The following is a 12,917-nucleotide window of genomic DNA, read 5'->3' as shown; positions in this document are numbered from 1 at the left end:
GATTCATGTGTTTTGAACATCCAGCACCACACCAGTAATATTGGCTATCAATAAAAATAATAACGATGCAAATGATATTAGGAATAGTTTTATTTTGAAGGTATCCCCACTTGTTTTCCGGCTCTTTCCGAGTGCACTGTTTGATTCTTTTTCTCTTGCATTTAACAGAAGAATTTTTTTTCTCTTCCACAAGAACATATATTTTTGTAGCTATGGAGATGACATAATAAGAAAGTAAAAGAGTATATAAAACGACATGGTTTTGTATATGTAAAAATATATTTAGAGCCTTTAAAAAAAATTTTACTAAAAAGAGAAAACTCAAAGCATTCATTACATAAAGAAAACAATTGTTTGATATAAAAAGGATAATTAAACAAATAACATACATATTAGTTGGGGGGAAATCTATAGCTTTTACTTGTTTTAGTGAACATGTCAATGTATGTACTTTGCACTCATTTCTCATTGTAGAGTATATGGTAAGCATAAGGATTTTTGTTGTGGAAGTGGGAGGTCAGACACCCACACACCACCTCTCCCGCATGACCCCTCACACACTCCTACACACACACATGCAGCGCACAAGGCATTTATGTTGTGAAACCTCTGACTATACAGATTTAGGGACTGAAGAGATAGCTATGAGTAAATTTTCCAATTTCAAACTTTGAAATGTAGAATTCTAAGTTAAAATAAAATGCCTAATTACACCACATGCTTCAATTGACCAACTAACCAACCTGCTTCAGATGGTTATGCTTGGAAAACCTGGTTGTTGGGGATAGTGATAAAACTTTGGAGATTCACTGCTTGTGACAACACTATTAACAATAATAATACAAATAATATAGATGATATATTCATCTTTATGTTTTGCATTATTCAGGCAAGCAACATTGACATGTTAAACGTTTTTTTTTCTTTTCTTCTTTCTTTTGGTGGTAACTCAAAATGCAAGGAAATAAATAAATACTACATCTTATTCCTAGGTAGGTTTCTTAAATGTTTCCATTTAAGGAGATCACTTCTTTGAGGTTATTTTGAAGTAGAGTAATATATGAACTGCACCCATAAAAAACTTGCCAAATCTTCTGTCCCAGTCCTAAGCAATCTTAGGCTGTATTTCCATTGTTTGGAGCCTTTTTTTTTTTTGGAACACTGAAGTTTAAACAAGCAACACATATTTGTTAAATGAACACTTTAATAATTAAACAAACAGAGACAGTGTGTGAGAGAACTATACACAGCCACAACTAAACACTGGTGTGGTTACATACTGTTGTGGGATGGTATTCCATTCAGCAATTCAGTGTGGTTGTTTTGGCCACTCAAGCATGCTGTTTGAGTGAATATTCAATGATTGTAACGTCAGGGCTGAGTGCAGAACATTCCGTTTTCTCAGTTTTCAAAATATTAGAGGTCGTCTCTGATAAATCTCACTATGTGTGGACACAGGCCCTAATTTGACCCACATGAATTGAGATATGGTGCTGAACTTATACAAAACTATTTATCAGTTTTGATAAATAGTTCAGCGCTGGTAAGAAAAGTTGTAAAAGGCATAACAGAGTTGCAAAGTTGTGATGAGATGCAGAAGGCGCAGTGTTGGAAGGCGCAGTGTTGGAAATAGAGCTTCTTAGAGAAACACAGCCCAATTTTATAGTGTCAAAATGCGAAGTCAAATTTATGTTTGATATATAGAAGATTTTTATGACAACTGAAAGTAACATATTTGTCTGATTGTGCTATAAAATGGCACTACGCTGCTGTAAAACAAATCATATTGCCCCTTTAAGAGTAAATCATCAGGCTTTCTTCCCGTATAAATGAAACATTACTGCAACAAAGAAAAAAAAAACAAACAAACAAAGATAATGTCTTTACATTGAGTACAGGACATTTTTATATCTCGTATCCACTGTGTGTAATATGGTATACGTCCAGTAGGAGGCGGTGCTTATACATTTTGGAGAGTGAACAACAGAAAGTAACGCCAGAAAAAGAAGAGGAGCATAACTATTGGAGTAGAAGGAAACGGGAGGGCAGATAAAATGGCAGGGGGCAATTCAAAATCCTATTAGTTTTACAGTTAAAACGAGTAAATCTGAGGGAAAGAGTATTGTTTTACAAGAGTATTGAGGGAAAGTGTCATTGTTTTAAAATTGTTTTATTGTTTTATACTTGTGCATATGTATTAATTGTTTTTATCTTGTAACCAGGTTGCTATGTATTGCAAATGTTTTGCTCAGGTCCCTCTTGAAAATGAGATCTAGATCTCAACGGGGTTTACCTGATTAAATAAAGGAATATATATAATATATTGTTTAAAAAAAACTGACAAAAAAAAGGCAAAAAAAAAGGTGGGATGAAGAAAAAATATGAAGATGGTTTTATAAAATTCAAAAGATAGTAAGAGAAAGTAGAAATGGAAGAAGAAATAGGAAGGAGGAAAGAGTGATAACAAGGTTGAGATTTAGACATACAGGACTTAATTATACACTTTTTAAAATTCAAAAGCATACTACTGGCAGATGTGATTACTGTGGAAAATATGAAACAATAGAACATGTTATATTAGAATGTCATAAATACGAAAGAGCGAGAAGATATATGAGGAGTGAGTGTGAATGTATTAGGGAAAAGGTTAATTTATTAGAAATTTTGAGGAAGAATTTGGCAGTGACGTGCGGTCAGGGGAGGCAGGTGAGGCTCTGCCTCACCTGTAATCATGGAAAAATAATAATGATAAAATCATTTATATTGCTATTTTCACCCTGTGGTTTGTACTATACCTATTTTTCATTTAATTTAAAAAAGTTCAGATTATTTTTTCTTCAAAATCGCTGAATTTCTGCATTTTCCCATTCAAATGCTCGGAAGCGAAGCTGGTGAGGCAGCAGCGAGCTGAGCCTCACCTGGGATTGCGCAACTTCTCGCTAACTGCACTGGCTGCCATTCTGAGAGCATGTTCCTCCTGTCTGTACATCGCCAATAAAATGGCTAAAAAACATTTAATGTATGAGCTGATTTTCCATAATTTAGCTTATGTATATAATGTACAGTGTTATTTTTTTTGTCACCAATTGTGTGCGTAACGTCTTTCATGTGCTGAAGAGCGATCAGAAACGAGGTGAGGCAGGCAGTTCTCTTGCCTCATGGCAGGGGGCGCTCATGATCCCAGACATTGTGACTCCACAACTGCAGAGTAAGATACTGTAAGCGAGCTAGCCATGGAGCTAGCCATACAACAAGGTCAAGTGCAGCGATATATTTATAGTTTTCTCCTCTTACCACAGCAATTAATTAATAATCGCAAAATAATACTAAAACAATACTACTGCAACAGATTGAATGTTCTGCTTTTTGCGTGGGAAATATTTGAGTGTTTTTTATTGTGGCGTTGTTGTCAGTTGCTATGGCAACGAGTCTGCGCGTAGCTGCGCTGATACCGAGAGCGACAAAAGACGTGGTTTTGAGTTGTACTTTAACGGTTTTTCCCTTCGCTGTGGAGCACAGCACGAAATGAATAATATCTACATGTCCAAGTTTGATTGAGTGAACGGAAATAGTCTTTTTGCCCTCCAGCGTTGTCCACATGCGCGAAATTTCCTTACGTAAACAATAACATGCAGGGGGTCTATATTTGTACATCTGAATATGATTAAGTCAGTGCCTCACCAGCTATGAACCTCACCGCACGTCACTGGAATTTGGGGAGTAAACATATGCAAATAGTTATTCGATTTTTACAGAAAACTAAATTATTTCATAGAATTTGATTATAGTAGGTGTGGTTGTGAATGTGTGTATGATATAGATGGGTGGAATACAAAGTTATGTATAAGTATGTATATATTTGTGTGTGACTATATATATATTTATATGTATAGGTAGGATTTATTTATTTATTTTTGGTAGAATTATATATATATATATATATATATATATATATATATATATATATATATATATATATATATATATATATATATATATATATATATATATATATATATATTCTGTATATAGATATATAGATAGATAGACCATCACGAACCGCCAGTTACTGGTCTCCATACCAGTAAAAAAAAAAAAAAGGTTTGTTTTTTTGTCTGGTCTCCATACCAGTAAGTGGCGGTAATGCTACTAAAAGTTTGTTGCCAACCGCCAGTAAATCCAAGAAGAAGAAGAAGAAGAGGAAGAGGAGAATAAACGGTCCCAGCGGTCTGACGCAATTTGTATCTATGAACGCATCGCCCTGTAAACTAATGGTTAACTGTTACGGACTTTGGATGCCGCTGTCTCTAATAGGACCACGCCACCTAACAAAGTCGGTATTTTAAATGCCGTAAGCAGGACTTAAGAGAGGTCTTCTGCACCGGTCTTCCTGTTCAGAGCGTTTTTGTTTTGTTTTTTTTTAAAGGAAATGACCCGACCATAGTTAGCTTTCCCGGTGATGAATTACAACTGAAAACAAACGGTTTTGTGTAACGAAGGATACGTATTTATAGACATGGCAAGCGTTGCTGTAAATAAGTTTGTAGAGATTTGTAATTATCTCCAAGACCCCATCCATGTCGCCAGGTTTCAAAATTTCTGCGGCGTTAAAGGGACATTTCCGGAGAAGCGGACCCAGCCGGACAGCGGGCAGCCGGACCCGGACTGTCCGGGACTCAGGCAGAGGGTCCAGCAGAGCTCGGATGAAGATGTGGGGAACGGGGATGCCGCCTTAGCTCAGGTTAACGGGAAGCAGGAGGAGGACGCGGCCAGGCCCGATGGTCCAACAGCGGCAGAGACTGTCAGAGCGAAGCCCCTCCGGAGGAACTCATTGACCGGGGATGTGGGTCAGGAGTTCCTGATCCACAACAAGTTCCTCTTCTACCTGTTCACCTTCGGGACAGAGCTTGGCAACGAGATGTTCTTCATCGTCTTCTTTCCCTTCCTCTTCTGGAACATCGACGCACTGGTCAGCAGGAGGCTCATCGTAGTCTGGGCCTGGAACCTGTTCGTGGGACAGTCTACCAAGGACATGATCCGCTGGTCCCGACCGGCCTCCCCTCCCGTGGTCAAAGTGGAGGTCTTCTACAACTCAGAGTACAGCATGCCATCCACGCACGCCATGACGGGGACAGCCATACCTTTCTGTCTTTTCATGCTGACCTATGGACGGTGGGAGGTCAGTATGTCCATTTGTTTCAGAAGCAGGGTGAGGATATTATCAGAGATAGCAGATGCTTCAGGGAAAGGATGGTGTCTAATGACATTCATGTCCAGATGAGAACAGCTGCAGTTTGACTGCAGACATGCCAGAAAAGCATCATGGAACCTGCAGACCCCCAAGGGCCACTAAAAGGTTCACTGGCCTCTTGGTTTAGTTTAAATTGCTGAAGGTTTGTTTTTTGTCTAAAACCTTCAGCTGAATAATCAGGTCAGGGATCAGTTCCTCTTTTATCACAGAAATATCCTCACTTATTAGGTTCTGACTTCTCAACTTGCTTTGCTTTTTCTTTAGATTCCAGACTTTTTACATTGGAATATAGTTTTTGAAACGCAATTTTTAGAATTGCTTGCAGACTGAACACAAAATAATTATCTACTGTTCACTATTAACATTTATGTCACAAATAGAGATTTAACATTAGTTTGCCTGGAGATGTGGGTATCCCAGTTTTCTGTTGATCAGTGGCTGGTGGGGGAAAATACAGAAAAACCTTTTATTGTATTAGCTAAATGCTTCAAAGCAAGAACTTTTTTTTCCCCCATTTTTGATCTATAAGTGTATCAACCAACATCATGTACTTAGTTTAATGCATTTGACTTTCACTTTAGGAGAAATCAGGCAAAGGCTAGATATGCTTTGTGTATAAATGGGGAGGATCTTGTAATTTCTTTCATAAAGGTTGCCATGTTCATTAATGCTGAAATGCTACAAACGGTCCTAGAAATATAATTTTTTACATTTGTTGTCTTTTGTCAGTGTATCTATATGCCAGTTTATTTCTATTGGTATTGAATGTTCTTCTAAGAATTAAGGAGACATGCTTAAGAAGAAATCTCAAAAGATTTCTTGGTGTATTAAAAAATATATATATATTACAGGATGCAGCATATTTGCTCTTCAGGATGTCCCAGCAGGGTTATCTGATCAAAATGAACAGAAAGCAGCTAATCCCAGATTATCTTCTGTTTTCAGTCATAAAGAATACCAGTAGCTGTGGAGAAGAAGCTAAAGATGAAGAAAAATTGAAATCTCTCTCATGTGTATAAGAAGCTAATCCTGGCCTGTTGAGGCCGACCAACAGGTTGTTTGAGTGCTTGTTATTTAAACTCACTTCACTACATTCTAGTCAATGTGACTGGCAGGAAGAGAACATTTCGTCATTTCCTGCAATTGAAACTCATGACCAGTTAATCCGGCCATGATTCTGTTGAAGTTTTCATAACAATTCAAACAATAGCAGTGCTCAAAGAAAGGAACTGTCCTATTTAATAATTCTACACAATAAGTACATTTTTAGCCCTGCGATGAACTGATGACTTGCTTGGGGTGTAAGGAAAAAAGTGTTTAGGAAATGGATGAATGGATGGATGAAAGTAAATTTTTGCATATTGATAATAAATGAGAGAAAGGTTTGATCTGTGTAGGCATGCTTCTTAGAAACAGATTGCCCAGAATATCAGACACACCTCTTCTTTTTATTAATGCTTACCTATTTGTTTAAGCTTGTTCTATACAGCCTGACATATATTGGGTATATTTTCCAATATGAAAACTATTTGAGAACCGTCTCAAAACATGTGCTTTACCATTTCCCCTTTGTGGTTTCTTGCTAAATTATTTGCTGACATGCACAATCATGCTGATAAAACCTCCTGACAAGTGTAAAGATCACCCACGCAGGAGATAGGCGAAGGCAGAAGCTGTTGGAGTTCAGTGGGAAGTGACATAAAAGGGAAGTTTGGGGGAAGAGAAGCAAACACACTGGAAAATTGTGCTGTTTTTTGTGGTGTAGACGCAGAAAACACATGCCGGGAGACAAAGCACAAGGTCATCAGTAGGAAGAAAACTTTCAGGGCCTGAATTCAAGGTTTTATAGTTGAGGAATCTGTTGACGGGCTTTGAACTAACCAGACGCAGCTGACCTGGTTGAACTTTCTCTGCTTTCAAGTGTTTGGTGTGGACATGACAAACGAGCTAAGGAACCAAAAAACAAAGACAGCGGATTTTAAAGCTGTAAAGAGAAACAAACACTGCTGACACCTGGCACTTAATTTATGAAGTGAGTAAAATATTCCACTGAAAGCGCGATAGATCTTCAAGAAATAAGATCAGTACTCACTAATGTCCATTCCATGACCAAATGTGAATTTATAGGCAAAATGATTCAGATCTTTTATTAAGCAGCTGTTATAAGTTTTTATTTTATTTTATTTTGCTAAGACAAAGACTCAAATCTGTCATATCACAGAGCTGAGAAAATAACTAGAAACTTCTGATCTCATCATTACTATTTCTCTGTAGCGATTTAAAATGTTTATTTTTCTTCTTTCTATAGAAATGTGTCTTCAACTCTGAATTAGCTTGAAAAACACAACATTTTTTTTGTTTGTTTTCAGTTCAACTGGTATTTTTTGCATAATTATAAGAATAATTAATTATTTTTTATGATGTCCTTTAAATCAAATTGAGATGGTCTGCAGCAGGCACGGCGGGTGACGTGTCTTGCCCAAGGAAACAAATGACGAGGGTTGGCAGAGCGGGAATCGAACCGGCGATCCACCGATTGTAGGGTGAACTCCTACAGCTGTTGCAACAAATCTTCAATATAAATTTCAAATCATGATGTAAATCTGAATCGCAACCTGTCAGCAGTGTTTCTCACCTCTCATCGTGACAAAGAGACATTGCAAACCTGTGTACCAACACAAATGTATGAATCCCTGCACCAAACACACACACTCTGCCACCTTGTAATCCACCCTAGTGCTGCCTATATGACACTTTTTTTAAGGTAGTTCTCTGACATTTAAATAACATTTGATCTTAATGACTCAAACACTATCTATGCCTCAAGAATTGAGCAGTGCGTCTCTCTGAACTTTATCTCAAATTGCTGTCAGACTGTTGCTAAATGCCATAACCTTTATCTTTACGCAGAACTTTCTTAAAGAAGTGATGACTTGTGACTAGGTGTCACTGTTAGAATGCTGACATCGCTCATTTGACTGAATGCACTGCGGACATCCCTCCTCACACAGTGACCTCTGCTTAGTTTCTTACCTTGACAGAAATGAGCCAAATATTCAGAGTTTTTAGAAGATGCCAAGGACGACAGGATGACCATATGGCAATGCATAAAAATTTCCATTCTGCTATCAGTGTCCTGTTATCATTGCTGCTGTCCTTCAGCGCATTGCTGTGACTCGTCAGGAGAAACCCTGATAGCAAAAACCACAGTCACAATACTTGCGTTTCTATGGGATTACCTGTTTAATAACGCGCTGTTTTAACCTGTGTGTGCTCTCCTCTGCAGTACACCTTCCTGTTTGGATTCTCTGTGGCTCTCAGCTGGAGCCTCCTGGTCTGTGTTAGCCGAGTCTACATGGGCATGCACTCTGTTCTGGTAAGGTGATTAAAATAATTTAATTAAAATGAAACTGATTCCTGACATGCCTATATAAGTAGCTGATGTCTCCCATCAGCTACTTATACTGAAGTCCCAGTTCTTAAAGATGCATTATAAGTGTGGGCTTGAACGTCTGTGGTCTCTACTCATGAGCTGGTTGTAAATGATAGAAATATAATCTGTGTTATGACTATCGTCTGGAAAAGTTAAATCGGTTTCAGCTGTCATGAATGACCCAGTTGAATTCTTTCCTTTTATTTTAAATATATCACACTCTTGGGAAAATTGCTCAAATATGAAATCAGGGTTAAATTGAGAGGGTTTTGCCTTGACTTAAGCTTTGTTTGTGGAAGCAGGATAAAGCCTCCAGGAATGGCAAGCATTCATGCAAAAAAAACTTTACTTCAGTTGTTACAGCTCCTTGTTATCTTTTTGCTTTGCACAAGCTATAAGGAATCCTCACACAGACCTCCAGTTTATCTTTTTAGTTTGGGTTTAAGTTAGAGCTGCAGAATATATCAAGTCTGTAGTGATCATTTGCATATTAATAGGTACTGTATACAATCACAAAGGACTGCTTGGGTGCAGTATCTGGTAAGTTATGATATATCAAGTTTCATGCATTCCCTCTGCCTACCAGTAGTTGGTTTATCCAGTTTTATGGAGTTTACTGCCTTTAATACCCTAGCCTGACATGGATTTTAGTGACTGAGTTGGTTACGCTAGTAGCATAGCAAATCACACCTAATATGTTATTGTAATATTCAACAAAAACTATATCAACTGCATCTGTAACAGTAACTGAAGCACATCATATTGGTATGATGAAAAAAGCAAACTAAATCATCAGTGGTTTCTAAATTTATAATTAAAAGAAAATGGAAAGTGAATTATTTTCCTTTTTTTTGAAAGAAGTGTAATGCTGTGGTTAGTGATCTGCTGACAAACTGCAGCGTTATTAGTTTTATATATGTTTGAACTTTATCAGTGTTTAGTGCTTGATAACACTGTATTGCACAGAACATGATTATAAACATATTAAAGCCCGTAGATAATGTTGGGTCCAGTGGTGTGACCTCACAACCTGCAACCTGGCAGCTGATTTGTAGATATAATGGTTATCTTCTGCATTGTTCAATAGTAAAACAGGTTAAACCATCAGCACATCACCTGATTTTTTTTCCCTAGAACTTTTTACTACCTATGCTGAAATAACAAGGGAACATAGCGCCTCCTTCAGGGCGGAAAGCATCATTGTTTCTTTTGTGATTTTTCAGGATGCTGAGCTAACGCTTGCAGTTTTGACTGACTTGTTCTTTTTTTTTTTTGTCTGTTTTGCAGGAAGTGATCACTGGCTTCCTGTACAGCCTTCTGGTTCTCGCCTTCTTCCAGCCGACCTTGGAGAAGATCGACAACTACTACATGACTGACCACTACGCTCCTCTCGTCATCATCTTGTCACATGTGAGCCTGGGACTCGTAGCTTTCTCTTTGGATTCGTGGAGCACCTCTCGTGGCGACACCGCTCAGGCTCTCGGCACCGGGGCCGGCGCTGCCCTGGCTTCACATGTGAACTACCAGCTGGGTCTGCTGCAGGATCCTCCCCTGTCCTCACTGCCGCTAACTCTGCCGCCGATCACCACGGGTCTGGTGTTACGCTCCGTGCTGCGCTTCGTCATCGGCGTTGCCGTCCTCCTCGCCACCAGAATGGCCATGAAAGCAGTGACTATCCCGTTCTTGTGCCGACTTTTCGGGCTGCCGTCGGACGACGTGAGGCAGGCGAGGCAGCAGATGAAAGTAGAGCTGCCGTACCGTTACATCGTCTACAGTGTTGTAGGTTTTATTTGTGTCTGCTTTGTGCCTGTCCTCTTCTGGATCTTAAACCTTGCCTAGGTTTTTCTGTTCAAACTGTTTGGACATTTTGACGGACGATACCATTTGGGAACATGCTGCTCGTTCAGGCAGAATGCAAGTTGTTTCCGGAGCAACCGAAGCATAGTTAAAGGATGAAACTGATATTTGGGTAAATAAATCCAACCAGAAAACCACAAAAGGATGTAATTATATCAAGTGTTGTCTCAGCCAAAGAAAATCTAAAAAAAAAAAAACACAGTAAACCCCAACAATAAATTAAAAATAAATCTTCCTTTTGTCCTAAGAATCTATATTTAAATACATGTGGCCCACTGAAGCACTAGTTTATTTTTTTAAAGATGCGCAATCTCTCTTTTTTTTTTTAGTTAGTGATGCATTTCTAATTAAAAGGAGAAACCTGATTTACCTTCATCTATGACATTGACCTACAGAAACAATGGCAAATCCCAATTCTGTTTTATTTTTTAAATAATAATTTTAAAGTATAGAAGAAATGTGTTTCAAGATATGTTTATGTTTATATGTTTTTACTCATATCTTTTCTTTTATCTTTCTTTTTAAATTCACATCTTTCACCATTATTATTGACAAACATCTCTCTCTCGTCTTTTCCATTCTGCCGAATAGCTAACTGACTTTTATGCCAGTAAATGCAGAGTGCACTGTAAGTGAAAGAAAGTGAAGTATTCTGCACTAAATCCAACCAGATTTAGTGGTACTAGTAACTTCTACACTGTGTGTAGAAGCTTCTATTTGTTTTTCCTATTAAAAATGGAAAAGATAAGAGAACATGTCCTAAAGTTACTAACTTTAAAAGTTACTAACTTTTAAATATCTGAGCAAAGAAAACATTCAGTTTAAGACAATAGTAAAAACAACTATTGCTATCTATTAACATGGTTAGCCTCTGTTTTATTATATCAAAAACAATATCACGGTCTTTTAAAGATTTCCATATTGTCAAGGGGTTTAGATTTCAAACGGGCCTATACAAATACACTTTTCAAATGTATTATAACTGTTTTGAGTTCACTGTTGAAGATCCTTTTTCACATTTCCAAAGGTTGTTAAAATATACATCTGTATTCTTTTAGAGATCCATATTTTCAAAATAATTCAAACCACAGGAGAGATTGTGGCAGGTCTAATTTGCTACAGTGTTTTAAGTGAATTTTAAAAGTATTTAAGTGCTCATGCATCAGGGACCTTTATTGGTTTTTGACTTCAATGATTTTTCTACTGATTATTTAGCCCAAATATAAGTACACTCAGAAATAATTATTTGAAGAAATAAACATATTTTTGATAAATTACCTGAATTTTTGCTTTCGAAACAAGTAATCTGTAAAATTGTCTCTTATTTATTGTTTTGGTTTCCAAAGGCATCTCATTTGACATTTATAAACTGCAATATATGACAACTTTGACTCTACTTTTGCCGTTGATATTACTGTTTGTATTTTGTTGTAGAATAGGTTAATTCTGGTATTAAAACCAATATATTCCTTTTCGTATATAGATGTTTTTCCATCATCGACTCTTTCTGTTTATACCAGAACAATGCACATTAACCCGGAAACAATGAAATAAAAATAAATGTTTCTTTTGTTTGTTTGTTTTTGGGTCATGTATGTTCATATGTGCTCTTATTTGGGGCTAAATTACTATCTGTAGGCACCAAAAAAATACCCAACCATCATTACGAGCTCTCTTGAAATGAGGAAAGAGTTATAAAATTAAATCAAGTTTATTGCAGTGGCATAGAACGTTTTGGAAAATCCAATTTCTAATTTGAGCATTTGTTCAGTGGGGAAAATAATCCTACATAAAGAAATATAAGATTTTTTTAATGTAGTATAAATTTTGCGTCGCACTGTGTGTAGAAGCTTCTGTTTGTTTTTCCTATTAAAAATGGAAAAGATAAGAGAACATGTCCTTAAGGTAAGGTAAATATCTGATTTAATATCTAAAAATGTATCATCAGCCAGAAATGTAGCTGTGTACAAATTCTACTATTTTAAAGAAAGAAGTTTTAAAAAATATATACAAAAATATAATTATTCATTAACAAATTCAGACAGAGAAATACTTTTCCAAGTCTGTTTTTTCTTAAACAAACTATGACATACTTACAACCATATTACATATGTTAGAACATTGTAAAGGACTTGTCAATGTTTAACTTAAGCTGTAGGTGTATCTTATATTTTTTGTTTTTTCTTCATTCAGCAAAGTTTCTCACAGTTGGCAGAGCATCCAGAATCTTTACTCAAGTAAGATTTAATACTTACCTAAGTATAAAGTAAAGTTTAGTAAAATTACTCTTAAAAAGTATATATTTTTTTGTCTTAATGTGACTGAGTAAATGCTAGTTACTACCTACCTCAAGGAAATGTCTACAAGAAAATATTC

At 36.9% G+C, this 12,917-nt stretch overlaps 1 protein-coding gene across 1 annotated transcript; it reads left to right on the top strand.

The window, feature by feature from the left end:
• Positions 1–4,187: 4,187 nt before the first annotated feature.
• Positions 4,188–12,119, top strand: LOC116734139 (sphingosine-1-phosphate phosphatase 1-like). Its single transcript, XM_032585318.1, has 3 exons — positions 4,188–5,179; positions 8,538–8,627; positions 9,972–12,119. The coding sequence occupies exons 1-3, from the start codon at positions 4,517–4,519 to the stop codon at positions 10,521–10,523; spliced, it is 1,305 nt and encodes a 434-aa protein (XP_032441209.1). The 5' UTR covers positions 4,188–4,516; the 3' UTR covers positions 10,524–12,119.
• Positions 12,120–12,917: the final 798 nt, after the last annotated feature.

Source organism: Xiphophorus hellerii, chromosome 15 (assembly GCF_003331165.1).
Source record: "Xiphophorus hellerii strain 12219 chromosome 15, Xiphophorus_hellerii-4.1, whole genome shotgun sequence".
Lineage (NCBI taxonomy): Eukaryota > Metazoa > Chordata > Actinopteri > Cyprinodontiformes > Poeciliidae > Xiphophorus > Xiphophorus hellerii.
The sequence above is the reverse complement of the archived record's forward strand: the minus strand, read 5'-3'. Positions and strand labels throughout refer to the sequence as shown.

Bases quoted from the DNA above. Each gene is read 5' to 3' on its own strand.
- LOC116734139 (XM_032585318.1), top strand. From the start codon at position 4,517: ATGGCAAGCGTTGCTGTAAATAAGTTTGTAGAGATTTGTAATTATCTC. The intron at 5,180-8,537 runs GTCAGTATGTCC...TCTCCTCTGCAG, and splicing joins TGACCTATGGACGGTGGGAG to TACACCTTCCTGTTTGGATT. The intron at 8,628-9,971 runs GTAAGGTGATTA...TCTGTTTTGCAG, and splicing joins TGGGCATGCACTCTGTTCTG to GAAGTGATCACTGGCTTCCT.